This window comes from Hypanus sabinus, chromosome 4 (genome assembly GCF_030144855.1).
Source record: "Hypanus sabinus isolate sHypSab1 chromosome 4, sHypSab1.hap1, whole genome shotgun sequence".
Lineage (NCBI taxonomy): Eukaryota > Metazoa > Chordata > Chondrichthyes > Myliobatiformes > Dasyatidae > Hypanus > Hypanus sabinus.
Window position 1 is genome coordinate 133806943 of NC_082709.1, and position 15763 is coordinate 133822705.

Genomic DNA, 15763 nt, shown 5'->3' on the forward strand with positions numbered 1-15763 from the left:
TTCATTGTTAACATTGTCTTTTTTAGTTCACAAGCTACAAACTTCAAGTCACAGTGCATTCCCTAAGCTTTGTTCTACCTCCACCTGGTGGTGAATGTATGAGCACAACCCCAGAGACAGCCCTGTCAAAACTTTCCTTCTCCCCCAACAAGAGTTGCACAGTTGCTTTGACTTCCAGGACAATCCATTGTATTAGTGATCAGGTCAAACAGAGGTTGTAAAAGGAATTGAGATTTAACAATGTTAAACTCGCCTAAATTATAAACCCACAAATATGCTTAACGAAGTTAAAGATACTTTTGGCTGACAAGCAGACAAAGCCCCTCCACATTAAGCATGTCCTAGAAGAAAGATACTGCAAGTTGCATCTAATAGAACAACACCACAGCCCAATAAACTTCTAACAGTATCAGTCATGAACTTTAAAGATACCAGACCAGATGAGACATGTTTAGTACTCATGCCTACAATATTAAAAACTAAGTAGAATCCCAACAATTTTTTTAGTCTGTGAGTTAAAGTCAAAAAGTCAGCTTGTTCTCCAAACTCAAGAACCATTCTCAATCCTAAGTCTGAATTAACTTTCTTACTTTTTTAAAAATCTTTCTCCCTCCAGTTTGTGCATTTTTACCCAATCTCAGATTCTCCCCTCTTCTCCAGTCCTTTCTGCTCTGTTTTCCATCAGGCTTTTGCTTTGTTCTTTGCCAATGCAACTGTAGAACAAAGTGCAATGAAACCATTTCAGGATTTCAGAAGCTATTTCAAGATTTACCCAAAACGTTACCAGCTTCTCACTACCCAGTTACAGCCTGACCTACTCAGAATCTCGAGCCTTTATAGATTTTTCAATGACCTGAATATTGTGCTTTTCAGGCCTCACAGGTGATTTATGTCAATGGAATTGCCAACACTTTTGTGATCCAGGAAACGAAAAAGCCACTACAGAAACCATCACTGTTCACCGCAGTACATTATGCCAGAGAGGCATATTGGCATTGAAGAAGCAAACACGTTTCTCTGCTCCGTGGTGTGGATGTATCAGGAATAGGCAACAAAGGACACATTATATCCAAATAAGGTTCAAAGCCAGGAGTTTCAGGGAGAAGCACACAAATTGCTAAACACAGATACACAAAAAAAGCAAGACCAGGATCACAGCACATTCCTGTAAGCAAACAGTTGTGGCGACCCACTTTCTGCGCAGGCGAACCGGCTCACAAATAGCCAGCGTGCGGGGGGGGAGACTTTGGTAATGCACCTCTGCCATCATTTCCGCCCGGAGAGGGCGGGCGCTAGGGATTAAATGCCAGCGCCACGAAGTTTGAATAAACTAGTCTCAAAATGACTTACCGACTGCGTGTCATTATTTCAATGCTGTGTGTAGCACATCGCTACATTGGTGACCCTGACGGTCCGAACGGGATCTGGACCAAAGATGACCGACTCTTCATCTGTTCACACGGTTTCACTAAAACTGCCGACTTTCTGGACGCTGTGACCACGCGTGTGGTTTAGCCAAGCAGAAGCCCAGATCCAGATTGGGCACATATCCTCTCATTCCACACGTTACTACCACGTGGTGAGCACCCTTGACCAGGAGACGGCCACCCAGATTGCGGATTTCAGACAGTCGCCCCCGGAAGAAGGCAAATATGAAGCATTCAAAGTGCTGCTCATTGGGACCTTTGGCCTCTCACGGCGTGAGCGGGGTGCTCGCCTGCTTCACCTGGATGGTTTGGGAGACAGACTGCCATCAGCATTGATGAATGAGATGCTGGCCCTGGCTGACAGACACAAGCCCTGCCTCATGTTCGAGCAAGCGTTCCTAAAGCAACTCCCCAAGGACATACATCTGCTGCTGGCCGACGCAGATTTCAGTGACCCCCGGAAGTTGGCGGCCCAGGCAGACGTGCTGTGGAAAGCCAAGAGGGAGAGCGTGGCGTCCGTCGGTCAGCTTACCAGGCCATGCGCCCAACAGCAGACCAGACCAGGCCTGGCAGGGGGGCGCACACAACACAGAGGCAGGAGTGAGGAGGCCAGTGAACAGTGGTGTTTCTACCACCAGCAGTGGGGCACAGAAGCCTGCCGTTGTTGCCGGCCCTGCAAGAGCCGAGGCCAGGGCCAGCTGCTGCTAATGACTATGGCAGATGGCCACCAGGACAGCCTCTTGTACGTCTGTGACAAACAGTCGGGACGCTGCTTCTGGGTCGACACAGGAGTGGAGATCAGCGTCTTGCCCCCGACGGGGTACGAGACCAACAACAGGAAGCCAGGAACCACCCTGAGGGCCGCAAACAGCAGCACGATATGGACCTATGGCACCCGCACAGTGCAGCTGCAGTTTGGCACCAGCCGGTTCATGTGGGACTTCACACTGGCCGCGGTGGCCCAACCACTCCTGGGGGTGGACTTCTTCCGAGATCACAGCCTGCTGGTTGACTTGCAAGGGAAAAGACTGGTACATGCTGAGACTTTCCAGATGTTCTCCCTGGGTGAAGCCAAGTTGCCGGCCCCACACCTGGACACGCTGTCGGACAACGAATTCACCAGAATCCTGGCAGACTTTCCATCGATTCTGGCACCGCAGTTCATGGTAGCCATGCCCAGACACGGGGTACAGCACCAAATTCTGACCAAGGGACCACCCCTCGACGCTCATGCACGAAGGCTCCCCCCGGAAAAGCTCTGCCTGGCGAAGGAGGAGTTCAAGAGGATGGAAGAATTGGGGATCGTACAGAGGTCCGACAGCCCATGGGCCTCCCACCTGCACATGGCAACCAAAGCAGCTGGGGGTTGGAGACCATGCGGCGACTACCGCAGACTGAGCGAGGCTACCACTCCAGACCGCTACCCTGTGCCGCACATACAAGACTTTGCAGCAAACCTGTGCGGGGCAAGAATATTTTCCAAAGTAGACCTCGTCCGGGGATACCATCAAATCCCGGTGCACCCTGAAGACATCCCCAAAACAGCACTTATCACCCTGTTTGGCCTGTTCAAGTTCCTCCGAATGCTGTTCGGCCTGAAGAATACTGCACAGACGTTCCAGCGGCTAATGGATGCAGTGGGACGCTACCTGGATTTTGCGTTCATCTATTTGGACGACATCCTTATAGCCAGCAGTAGTCACCAGGAGCATCTGTCCCATCTCCGCCAGCTCTACTCCCGCCTGAGTGATTTCGGCCTCACGATCAACCCGGCCAAATGCCAGTTCGGTCTAGATACCATCGACTTCCTGGGCCACAAGATTACCAAAGACGGGACAACACCTCTGCTCGCCAAGGTAGACATGATCCGCCATTTTGCCCGGCCCAACACGGTCAAAGACCTACAGGGGTTCGTTGGTATGGTGAACTTCTACCACCGTTTCCTCCCCTCAGCAGCCGCATCATGTGCCGTTTGTACACCCTGATGTCGGGTAAAGGCAAGGACATTACTTGGAACAAGGAGGTCGCGGCGGCTTTCATTAAAGCCAAGGAAGCCTTGGCGGATGCCGCGATGCTGGTGCACCCCAGAACGGGCGTTTCGACCGCCCTCACAGTGGACACATCCAACACAGCAGTCAGTGGGGTGCTGGAGCAGCTCATCGAGGGGCGCTGGCGGCCCTTGGCATTCTTCAGCAAGCACCTACGACCACCCGAACTCAAGTACAGTGCTTTCGACCGGGAGTTGTTGGCACTGTATCTAGCAATCCGACATTTCAGGTACTTCTTAGAAGGCAGGCTGTTCACCGTCTTCACGGACCACAAACCGTTGACCTTTGCGTTCACAAAGGTATCCGATCCCTGGTCAGCTCGCCAGCAGTGACATCTGTCCTACATCTCCGAGTACATGACGGACATCCAGCATGTCTTGGGAAAGGACAACTTCATGGTGGACGCACTCTCCAGACCAGCTGTCCAGGCCCTGTCCCTGGGGGTGGACTATGCAGCACTGGCGGAGGCGCAGCAGGCAGACGACGAGATGCCCAGCTACAGGACCGCAGTCTCGGGTTTGCAGCTGCAGGACTTTCTCGTAGGCCCAGGTGAGAGGACCCTCCTGTGCGACGTGGCTACCGGCCAACCTCGCCCCATCATCCCAGCAGCCTGGCGGCGGTGAGTTTTCGACTCCATACACGGTTTGGCACACCCATCTATCAGGACAACCATCCGGCTAGTCTCCAGCAAGTTCGCGTGGCACGGACTTCACAAGCAGGTCAGGGAATGGGCCAGAACGTGCACGCAGCATGGACTTCACAAGCAGGTCAGGGAATGGGCCAGAACGTGCGCGCAGTGCCAAACAGCCAAGGTGCAGCGGCACATTAAAGCCCCACTGCAGCAGTTCGAACCCACCCACCGGAGGTTCGACCACATTCATGTGGATATCTTGGGCCCCCTACCAGTGTCCCGAGGAGCGCGGTACCTCCTAACTATGGTAGACCGGTTCACTAGGTGGCCAGAGGCAGTCCCACTCACCGACACATCTGCCGATTCCTGCGCCCGAGCACTGATTGCAACCTGGGTAGCACACTTCGGGGTACCGGCCCACATTACCTCCGACAGAGGCACCCAGTTCACTTCCAGCCTGGGGTCGGCTGTGGCCAGCCTGTTGGGAGTGCAGCTACACCACACTACTGCCTACCACCCACAGTCGAACGGAATAGTGGAAAGCTTCCACCGTCACTTGAAGTCGGCTCTCATGGCCTGCCTGAGAGGACCTAACTGGGTGGATGAGCTTCCCTGGGTCCTGCTTGGAATTCGCACAGCAACCAAAGAGGATCTGCACGCCCCGTCGGCCAAGTTAGTGTACGATGCACCCCTGGCCGTCCCGGGAGAGTTCATACCAGCCCCAAGGGGGCAAGAAGAAGAACCTGCAGCAGTCCTGGACAGACTGTGCGAGAGGCTCGGCAACCTGGCCCCCGTACCAACTTCACAGCACAGACGGACCCCGACCCATGTACCCAAAGAACTGCAGGACTGTAAGTTTGTGTTTGTACGAAGGGGCGGACACCGGGCACCGCTACAGCGGCCGTTCAAGGTGATCAACAATGGGTCCACATACGTTCTGGATATTGGGGGGAGAGAGGAGGTTTTCATGGTGGATCGACTCAAACCAGCCCATGTGGACTTGGCGCAGCCGGTCGAGGTTCAGGCACCGCAGCGCAGAGGCAGACCTCCCAAACAGAGGCTGATCCAGACTGTGGACATTGGGGGGTGTATCGCCGGTTCTGGGGGGGGGGGGGCGGGGGGTTATGTGGCGACCCACTTTCTGCGCAGGCAAACCGACTCACAAATAGCCAGCGCGCAGGGGGAGACTTTGGTAATGCACCTCTGACGCCACTTCCGCCTGGAGAGGGCGGGCGCTAGGGATTAAATGCCAGCGCCACGAAGTTTGAATAAACTAGTCTCGAAACAACTTACCGACGGTGTGTTGTTATTTCAGTGCTGTGTGTAGCACATTGCTACACAGTATACATTAATCATGGAAAACTACAGAGGACAAAAGAGCAAAACTACAGCTCAACACTCAATAGATGCAAAATAAGAATATTGAGGGCACAGATGCATATTTTTAATGTTTTTTATATATATTTACCATCAGCATCTCTCTCTTCTTTTACCACCACTTCCTTGGGAATGTCCTTTGGTTCCTCCAATTCCAACTTCCTTTGCTGTTGTTTCACATGCACCTTTTTGGCTGATGAATTCACAGGAACTGGAAGGGCTCTTTCCACTGTGCTGACTCCACCTTCAGGGATGACTGGTTTTCTTGCAGAGCCATTCAAGTGAGTAAAATCAGGGCCTGCAGAAACCTGAGGGTTCAAAAATGAACTTTGTTTAGATGTGCAGGAACTGAGCTTCCACAATTAAAGACATTTTATATTGAATTGATACACCACAACATAAGACAATTAAAAATCCAAAGATTGCAATGTAATTAGGAATCATTTAAATCCTTTTCTCAGCTGGGGATTTCAATGAGAACACAGAAGGCACACAGCAATCGAATCCGGCTCAGCCCATGAAGCTCCTTGTGCCTGCTCCACCATTCACTGGCTGAACTATTCCCTCAGTGCCACTTTCCTGCAGCAAAAAACAAGAATTTGATTCTCTTCATTTCAAACAATCTATTAAATGTTTGCTATGTTTCTGCAGAAATGGTCACCCATACTTTCCCTTCTCCTCCCAAGATTCCTAAACCATTGCCAGTCTCCTTTCAAAATGGTGACATTGCTTCACTGTGACAGTGTTCTCCCAGTGCAAGTGAGGCACTTTGAAACCCAACAATAGTGTTCCCTAACCACAACGTGTGGTCTTACCAGTGTATCTTAGTTCTGAAAAGTGACCTAACAAATAACATCAAAGTAACTAGGCAAAATCTCTGCTAAGTTTTGTGCTGTATATACATCCCACATGAGCAACATGTCATGAACTCTATATACAATTACTACCTTGGCATACATGGCACTCAGCTCAGTTATGCATACGTTAGTCTTTAGGGTATTTCTCTTGTCTCAGATGAGTGAACTATCATATCTGGATACAGCCAGAATCAGGTTGTTTATCACCGACGCATGCCATGAAATTTGTTGTTTTGCGGCAATAGTACAGTGCAATACACAAAAAAAAACTACAAATGACAAGAAATGCAATGTATATAAATTATATTAGTTAGCAAGTTAAATAATCCAGTGAAGGAAGCAGATTGGAATGCGCCACAATCACTGGAATACTAACAGAGAAGATTTTGAATAAAATCTCAGAAAATTTAGAGATTAGTAGATTTACACATAAATAAACTGCACAAATATCAGAATCAGGTTTAATATCACTGGTATATGTTGTGAAATTTGGTAACCATTATTAACAGAAATTAACATTAATGTAGATAGACATAGAGCACATTGTGGGGGCACAGTAGTGCAATTGCTGCCTTACAGTTCAGGTAATGGGTTCAATTCTGACCCACACTCTATCTGTTTGTGCAAAGTTTGCATTTTTTCCTGTGGGCTTCCTTCAGGTGAACCCAACCCAAAAAGATTGGTGAGTTAGAGGGTAAACTGCCTCTGTACATAGCCTATGTCAGTGAGCAGTAGAATCCAGGGGTAGTTGATGGGAATGTAGGGAGAATAAAATGGGATCCATCAGATAGGTGATTAAAGGTGGGTATGGATTTGCTGAGTGAAATTTCCACGCTGTTTGCCTCCATGACCCATTGTTTCATTCATCAAATCTGCTGCTCATTTTCAAATTCCAGACAGAGCCAGAAGCCAATTAAAATATAACTGAAGCTGCTTATTGGGTTACCTTTGGGGTGGGTTGCTTGACAGAAAATGGGTTCGCTAACACCCCAGCAGGCTTTTTCTTCTTCAAGACCACAACGGGAGGAGGCGCAGATATCGAAGATGCCTATTAAGTGTAAAACCAAATTTGGTTAAGGTCTGTAAAGCTAGGAAGGGAGGATAAGCAATGCAACATACAGCTAAATTACCTAACAAATCTTAAGCATGAACTGGCTCTTTACCTCTGAATGAAGATCCTGAAGTATGTCTCCTAATAGATCATCCTTGGACAAATCAACATCTTTCTGCAAAAGTAAAAAAAGTCTGTAATTATGAATTATAGTTTTGATTGGAATAGTATCCTTCATAAATTCTTTCCTCCTTAACTACTACGACTGGACCTCTATCTCTTCATGGCACGTCACCAAATATTCTAACAAATTTATACTGATGAACTGTTGAAAGAATGCTGACAGGTCACTTTATGGTCTGGTACAGTGATTCAAATGCACAAGAACACAAGAAGCTGCAGGGAGTAGAACACTCAGACCAATTCATTATAGTACACAGTATACTTCTGCATCAGCAGGGTCCACAGACCGCACTGCTTCAAGAAAACAGTATCCTGCATCCAACCTGAGAATGGTCTCAACATGGCAGAAGTTGGAAAAGAAATGAGAAGTAGAATTAAAAATGGATGGTTGGAGACTGGAAAACCCCGCCTGCTGTGGCAGATGGAGCAGAGGTGCTCGATAAAGCAGTCCCCCGATCTATATTGGGTCTCACTGGATGCAGTAGATTACCTTGACAGAATTGCAGAAGGGTTGCCTCACTTGGAAGGGCTGTTTGAGGCCTTGAGTGGCTATGAGAAGGGAGGTGTGGCATTTTGCAGGGATAAGCACCAAGTGGGAAGGGACGTGTGGGCTGAGTTCCTCCAGCATTTTGTATGTGTTGCTTTGGAGTTTCAGCATCTGCAAAATTTCTTGTGTTTATCTTTCATCAGTGATCCTCACCATTTGGGTCCAGCCATCTTCTCACAGCTGCAAAAGCACACAAGGTACAGAACCCTGAAGGTACAGTCCTTCAACAACGGTTTCAAAAACAACTACTTCCCTTCAACCATGTAGTACTTGAACCAACCAGCAAAACCTACAGTTCAGCACCACTATAGGCAATCTGATCACTTTGCACTGAAATGGACTTCATCTTTTTGTTTTAATTGGGATCTTTCATGTAAGATTTATACTTTTCTTGTGGATGCTGTTAATATCACGCCACAGTGATGTTAGTAAGTTTGTGAACCCTGTAGAATTTTCTCTATTTCTGGATAAATATGAGCTAAAATGTGATCAGATCTTCATGCAAGTCCCAAAACTTGATAAAGAGAACCCAATTAAATGAATAACACAAAAAAATTGTATTTGTTCTTTTATTAATTGAGAAATATTATCCAATATTACATGGCATTTATTGGAAAAAGTACATGAACCTCTGAGGTAATACCTTCTGCAAAAGCTAATTGGAGTCAGGAGTTCAAATTAATGAGATGAGATTGGAGCTGTGGGTTGTAGAGGTGCCCTGTCCTATTAAAAAAAAGTAGAATCTTTGTTCACTATCTCACTTTTTAAAAAATATACAGTATTTCTCTTTTCACACTTATTTAAATCTATTCAAAATACTTAATTGATTTACTTGTTTATTTATTATTTTGTTTTTCTTCTCTCTGCTAGATTACTTATTGCATTGAATTGCTGCTGCTAAGTAAACAAATTTCACGTCACATGTTGGTGATAATAAACCTGATTCTGATTCTATACAAGGGAGGTCACACCGATTACTGAAAACAAAGGTTCACCTACTTTTTCCAAGAAATAGATGTAATATTGGTTCATTTTCTCAATAAATAAATGAACAAGTATAATGATTTTTGTGTTCTTTATTTAATTAGGTTTTCTTGATCTAGTTTTCGGACACATGAAGATCTCGTCACATTTTAGGTCATATTTATGTAAAAATAGAGAAAATTCTATAGAGTTCACAAATTTTCAAGTACTATATATTCCCGCAATGCTGCTGCAGGTTAGTTTTTCACTGCACTACTTGTCCATAACGTATATACCTGATATGCACAACTCAACTTTTGAGAAGACCAGAACACCTGGTGTCTCTGCCTTGTTTAGATTCAAACCAATGAATTAAAATTCTGTTCTCTCCAGCCTGCAACTATAAATGTAACAGGTTCAGCTCCAGAACACAGTCCACGCTCCAATTTCCGGTAACAGGCTGTGAGAGGCAGCAAGAGCACTCTTCTTGCAAATGATAATCAGATGATCAAGATGATGACACGAGGTTGCCTTAGCAGACAAGCTGAAGGAGAATCCTAAGGGCTTCTGCCCTTTATTAAGAGAAAAAGAGTAGCAAGGGACAAAACTGGTCCTCTGAAGATCAAAGTGGTAATCTATGCGTGGAGTCAAAAGAGATGGGGGAAGGTCTTAAATGGATTTTTTTCCTCTGTATTTACTTGGGAGACAGATAAGAGTCCATAGATATGAGAAAATGCAACAGAGGTCACGTACTCTATACAGACTATAGAGGAGGTGTTTGTTGTCGAGGCAAATTACAGTGAATAAATACCAAAGGCCTGACAAGGTGTTTCCTCAGACCCTATGGGAGGTGAGGGCTGAAATGCAGGTCCCCTAGCAGAGAGAGATACTTACAAACATCCATACGCACGGGCAAGCTGCCAGAGGAACGGAAGATATCTAACATTATTCTGTTGTTTAAGAAGGGCTCTAAGAACAAGTCAGGAAAATATAGGTTGGTGAGCCTGACATCAGTGGTGCTAAAGTTAATGGAAGGTATTCTCAGGTACTGGATATATAAGTAGACATGGACAAGAGAAAATCTTCAGATGCTGGAAAACCAAGCAACACACACAAAATGCTGGTAGAACTCAGCAGGCCAGGCAGCATCTACAGAAAAGAGTACAGTCAACGTTTCGGACCAAGACCCTTCGGCAGCTGCTGCTTGGCCTACTGAGTTCCTCCAGCATTTTGTGTACGTTGCTTGGATAGACATGGACTGAGTAAGGATAGTCAACATGGCTTTGTGCTTGTTAAGTCGTGCCTAACCAATCTTATAGACCTTTTTGAGGAAGTTAACAGGAAAGTTGAAGATGGCAAGGCAGATAATGTTATCTACACAGACCTCTGCAAGGCCTTTGACAAGGTTCCACATAGAAGCTTGGTCAAGAAAGCTCAATTGCCTGGCATTCAAGATGAGGTAGTGAATTGGATTAGACATTGGTTTTATAGAAGAAAAGACCTGTGAATAGTGGTGTGCCACAGGGATTGGGGCTGGGTCTATTGTTGCTCATCAACTATATCAATTATCTGGATGATAATGTGGTAAACTGGATCATTGGGGATCATTGAGGATGATTGGGGGTGTAGTGGACAGTGAGGAAGACTAGCAAAGCTTGCAGTGGGATCTGGACTAGCTGGGAAAATGGGCTGAAAAATGGGAGATGGAATTTAATGCAGACAAGTGTGAGATGTTGCACTTTGGGAGGACCAACCAGAGCAGGTCTTACATGGTGAGCAGTAGTGCTCTGAGAGGTGTGATATAACAGAGGGATCAGAGAATACAGATCCATAATTCCTTGAAAGCTATGTCACACATAGAAAAGGTCGCAAATCTGGCACATTGGCCAACATAAATCAATGTATTCAATACAGGAGTTGGGATGCTATGTTGAAATTGTATAAGACATTACATAGAAACATAGAAAATAGGTGCAGGAGTAGGCCATTCGGCCCTTCCAGCCTGCACCTCCATTCAGTATGATCATGGCTGATCATCCAACTCAGAACCCTGTACCTGCTTCCTCTCCATACCCCCTGATCCTTTTAGCCACAAAGGCCATATCTAACTTCCTCTTAAATATAGCCAATGAACCGGCCTCAAATGTTTCCTATGGCAGAGAATTCCACAGAGTCACCACTCACTGTGTGAAGAAGTTTTTCCTCATCTTGGTCCTAAAAGGCTTCCCCTTTATCCTTAAACTGTGACCCCTCATTCTGGACTTCCCCAACATCGGGAACAATCTTCCTGCATCTAGCCTGTCCAATCCCTTTAGAATCTTATACATTTCAATAAGGTCCCCCCTCAATCTTCTAAATTCCAGCGAGTATAAGCCTAGTTGATCCAGTCTTTCTTCATATGAAAGTCCTGCCATCCCAGGAATCAATCTGGTGAACCTTCTTTGTACTCCCTCTATGGTAAGAATGTCTTTCCTCAGATTAGGGGACCAAAACTGCACACAATACTCCAGGTGTGGTCTCACCAAGGCCTTGTACAACTGCAGTAGAATCTCCCTGCTCCTGTACTCGAATCCTCTTGCTATGAATGCCAACATACCATTTGCCTTTTTCTCCGCCTGCTGTACCTGCATGCCCACTTTCAATGATTGGTGTACAATGATATCCAGGTCTCATTGCATCTCCCCTTTTCCTAATCAGCCAGCATTCAGATAATAATCTGTTTTCTTGTTCTTGCCACCAAAGTGAATAACCTCACATTTATCCACATTAAATTGCATCTGCCATGAATTTGCCCATTCACCTAACCTATCCAAGTCACCCTGCATCCTCTTAGCATCCTCCTCACAGCTAACACTGCTGCCCAGTTTGGTGTCATCCACAAACTTAGAGATGCTGCATTTAATTCCCTCGTCTAAATCATTAACATATATTGTAAACAACTGGGGTCCCAGCAGTGAACCTTGCGGTACCCCACTCGTCACTGCCTGCCATTCTGAAAAGGTCCCGTTTACTCCCACTCTTTGCTTCCTGTCTGCCAACCAATTCTCTATCCACATCAATACCATACCCCCAATACCGTGTACTTTAATAGTGCACACTAATCTCCTGTGTGGGACCTTGTCAAAAGCCTTTTGAAAATCCAAATATACCACATCCTCTGGTTCTCCCCTATCCACTTTACTAGTTACATCCTCAAAAAATTCTATTAAGATTCATCAGACATGATTTTCCTTTCACAAATCCATGCTGACTTTGTCCGATGATTTCACCACTTTCTAAATGTGCTGTTATCACATCTTTGATAACCGACTCTAGCATTTTCCCCACCACCGATGTCAGGCTAACCAGTCTATAATTCCCCGGTTTCTCTCTCCCTCCTTTTTTAAAAAGTGGGGTTACATTAGCCACCCTCCAATCCTCAGGAACTAATCCAGAATCTAAGGAGTTTTGAAAAATTATCACTAATGCATCCACTATTTCTTGGGCTACTTTCTTAAGCCTCTGGGATGCAGACCATCTGGCCCTAGGGATTTGTCTGCCTTTAATCCCTTCAATTTACCTAACACCACTTCCCTAGTAACATGTATTTCCCTCAGTTCCTCCATCTCACTAGACCCTCGGTCCCCTACTATTTCCGGAAGATTATTTATGTTCTCCTTACTGAAGACAGAACCAAAGTAGTTATTCAATTGGTCTGCCATGTCTTTGTTCCCTATGATCAATTCACCTGTTTCTGTCTATTAGGGACCTACATTTGTCTTAACCGATCTTTTTCTTTTCACATATCTATAAAAGCATTTACAGTCAGTTTTTATGTTCCCTGCCAGCTTTCTCGCATAATCTTTTCCTAATTTGGGATATAGTGTGCAGATTGGTCAGCTACCTACAGGAAGGATGTAAATAAGACAGAAAGAGTACAGAGAAATTGACAAGGACGCTGCTGGGACCTGAGGACCTGAATCATAGGGAAAAGTTGAATAAGTTAAGAGAATTGAGGGGAGATTCAATAGAGGTATGTAAAATTATGAGGGGTAAATGCAAGCAGGATTCTTCCACTGAGGTTGGGCGAAACTACTAGGGGTCATGGGTTAAGCGTGAAAGGCGAAATGTTTAAAGGGAACATGAGGCTGGAACTCCTTCACTCAGAGGGTGGTGTTAGTGAGGAACGAGTTGCCAGCGCAAGTAGTGAATGCGGGGTTGATTTCAACGTTTAAGAGAAATCTGGATAGGTACATGAATGAATATGGTATGGAGGACTATGGTCCCAGTGCAGGTTGATGGGACGAGGCAGATTCATGGTTTGGAGCAGATTAGATGGGCTGAGGGGTCTGTTTTGGTGCTGTCACGTTCTATGATTCTAGAAATGCAGTATGGTATTATTAAGGGCTGGAAGAGCAATCCTTTGGGAAGGTTTCGTTTTGATTTCTGATTGGCAACACCCGGCCTAAGAATCTGGTCCGATTAATGGAGGCCTGTAGTGAACCCAAGATCTTAGCTGCCATCCTGCTTCCTTAAATCTTGCCTCATCAATTCCTCATCCACAGTAACGCAGGTAATGGATCCTGACCAATGTTGGAAGTAAAATTTTATCTGGTCTCTTAAAAAAAAAGCTTAATCAAATTTATCAGTTATTAGAAAAACTCAGAACATGCACTTCAATGTAAAGTGCACCACAGTAGGAGAATTAAAGGTGATAGGGAAAAGGAGTTAAGTCCACAGCTAGATCAAACACGATCTATTGAATGGCAGAGAAAGCTCGATGAGAAAGATCTCCTACTTCTGCACCTATTTATGTTCTTATCTACAGAGTGTTCTATACGTCCTTGTCTGATCTACTCTGACACGACACTTCATGCCCGTGTCTTCAAACAAGACTCCCGCCAGGAAGAATAGAAGCAACTGCAGATTCCCTTGCACTTTGTCTAAATCCGGACTCAGAAACGTGGTGCGGCAGTCGTTTCATCACAAGGGAAGGAACATTTTAAGTCTGCAGCACCCCACCACTTCTCAAAGCCCGTCAGGAACCGGCAATAAATGTTGGCGCCCACCTTTAGAAATGACATGGTAAAATAGAAGTGAAGAGATTGTGCCACACCTCAGCTTTCTTCTTCGTTGTGCTGGCCAAAAACATGGACTTAATGTTGTTGGGTTTTGAGACCAAGCTCTTCACACCTTTCTTCTCTTTATTTGCACTAGGCATTCTGCCTACAGGGACAAATCACATTAATAACAGATGACATTTTAAATTTGATAGACAAACCATTAAAAATAAAATTGCTTAAAAAAAGTTACACCTAACAATTTTAGCACCTTCAATATAGAAAAACAAACAAAAAAAGTCAATGGATACTAGAAATTTGAAACCCTGGAAACTGCAGGTCAGGTAGCAAGTGAAATAACATTTCAGTTGCTTCCTGTCTCACTTTCCTGAAGCCTATTAAAAATTTAAACCTTCACCACTTCTGATGAAGGTCATCGACCTGAATCATAAATTATTTTCCTTCACTTTATCTCCTCTCCTGAACTTTTTGCCCATTTTAGGATGTAACTGCTGAATCCTTACCTTTGGTTTTATTATCAAAGACATCTTCTGACAAGTCATCATCAAAAATTTCTCGACCATCTTCGACATAACCAATCCCATCTGGCAAATACAGGTACAACATTAACAATTTGCTAACAATATAACATTAAGTTACAGTTAATTACTGAAATGATTCCAATGACTTGGAGAATTTTCCTTAGCAGGGCTCATAAACACACATTAAGAAGGAATTTAAGGTTCACGCACCATCATCAACTATCCAGTCATCCTCCTGCCTTTCACATACAAGCTTAGAGTACTCGTCTTCATCAAGCTCTTCATAAACATTTGAAATATCTTCAACCTGAAAAAGCAGCAATTTGACATATGGCACAATGCAAAAGATGGATTTTACCTAATTTGAACATCATCTGTACAAGATCCATTAAGATGCACCAAGAGCTAACAATTTTGCTAGAAAAGCAATCCAGGTAGTGTTTGGGGAAAGGGTTAAATTAAAAATCAAGCAACATCTGTCAAAAATAGTGGTCACACACAAGGAAAATTATAACCCACAGATTTTATTTTTAAAAGGTCTTCACGTGGATTGTTCAACTTCGGCAGTAGCCAATTACAAGGTAGAAAGTGTGTGTGTGTGCGTGCAAGGTTAACAGCACTTACCTAACAAAGATAATAAATGCTTTGGAAAACAAAACGTTTATTTATTTCTGCTTGATGATTAATTCCTATTATTAAGGGCCTGAGAGTTACTAATAACAGTAAAATAAATTCTATACAATATTCAGACACAACAAAATTGGACTACAGGTTTTCAGGAGCACTTTTGTCTCAGAGGGATAATGAGTGCACATTTCATTTCAGCAACTGAGCACATAACCTCACCTCTAGCACTACTGAACAGTGCCGTAACACATCTTAACCACAGGTTTACAGACCCTGCATTAAGATCAAGATACACCTAAACAACAGTGAAAGGAGAGAAAACAGTTACATTCATTACTCATCAATACATCACTTAAGACCTTATGTATTTTTAAAAAATCTTCCAAAAATACATTTAATGGCAATGTTACCCATGCTATTTGAATATCCTAGTGTAACTGGTTTATTTTTGCCTTATGCTTTTTGAATGTG

The 15763-nt window shown here is 44.7% G+C and overlaps 1 protein-coding gene across 2 annotated transcripts in view; it reads right to left on the reverse strand.

The window, feature by feature from the left end:
• The window catches only part of pola1 (polymerase (DNA directed), alpha 1), a 291471-nt gene that overhangs the window by 268481 nt on the left and 7227 nt on the right, over positions 1 to 15763 (reverse strand). For both annotated transcript variants that reach the window (XM_059966177.1, XM_059966176.1), the window contains exons 3-8: positions 14876 to 14972; positions 14648 to 14728; positions 14180 to 14289; positions 7504 to 7566; positions 7287 to 7388; positions 5575 to 5791 (exon numbers count right to left, since the gene is read on the reverse strand). In XM_059966177.1, the coding sequence (XP_059822160.1) occupies positions 5575 to 5791; positions 7287 to 7388; positions 7504 to 7566; positions 14180 to 14289; positions 14648 to 14728; positions 14876 to 14972 (670 nt within the window). The remainder of the gene's footprint in view (positions 1 to 5574; positions 5792 to 7286; positions 7389 to 7503; positions 7567 to 14179; positions 14290 to 14647; positions 14729 to 14875; positions 14973 to 15763) is intronic.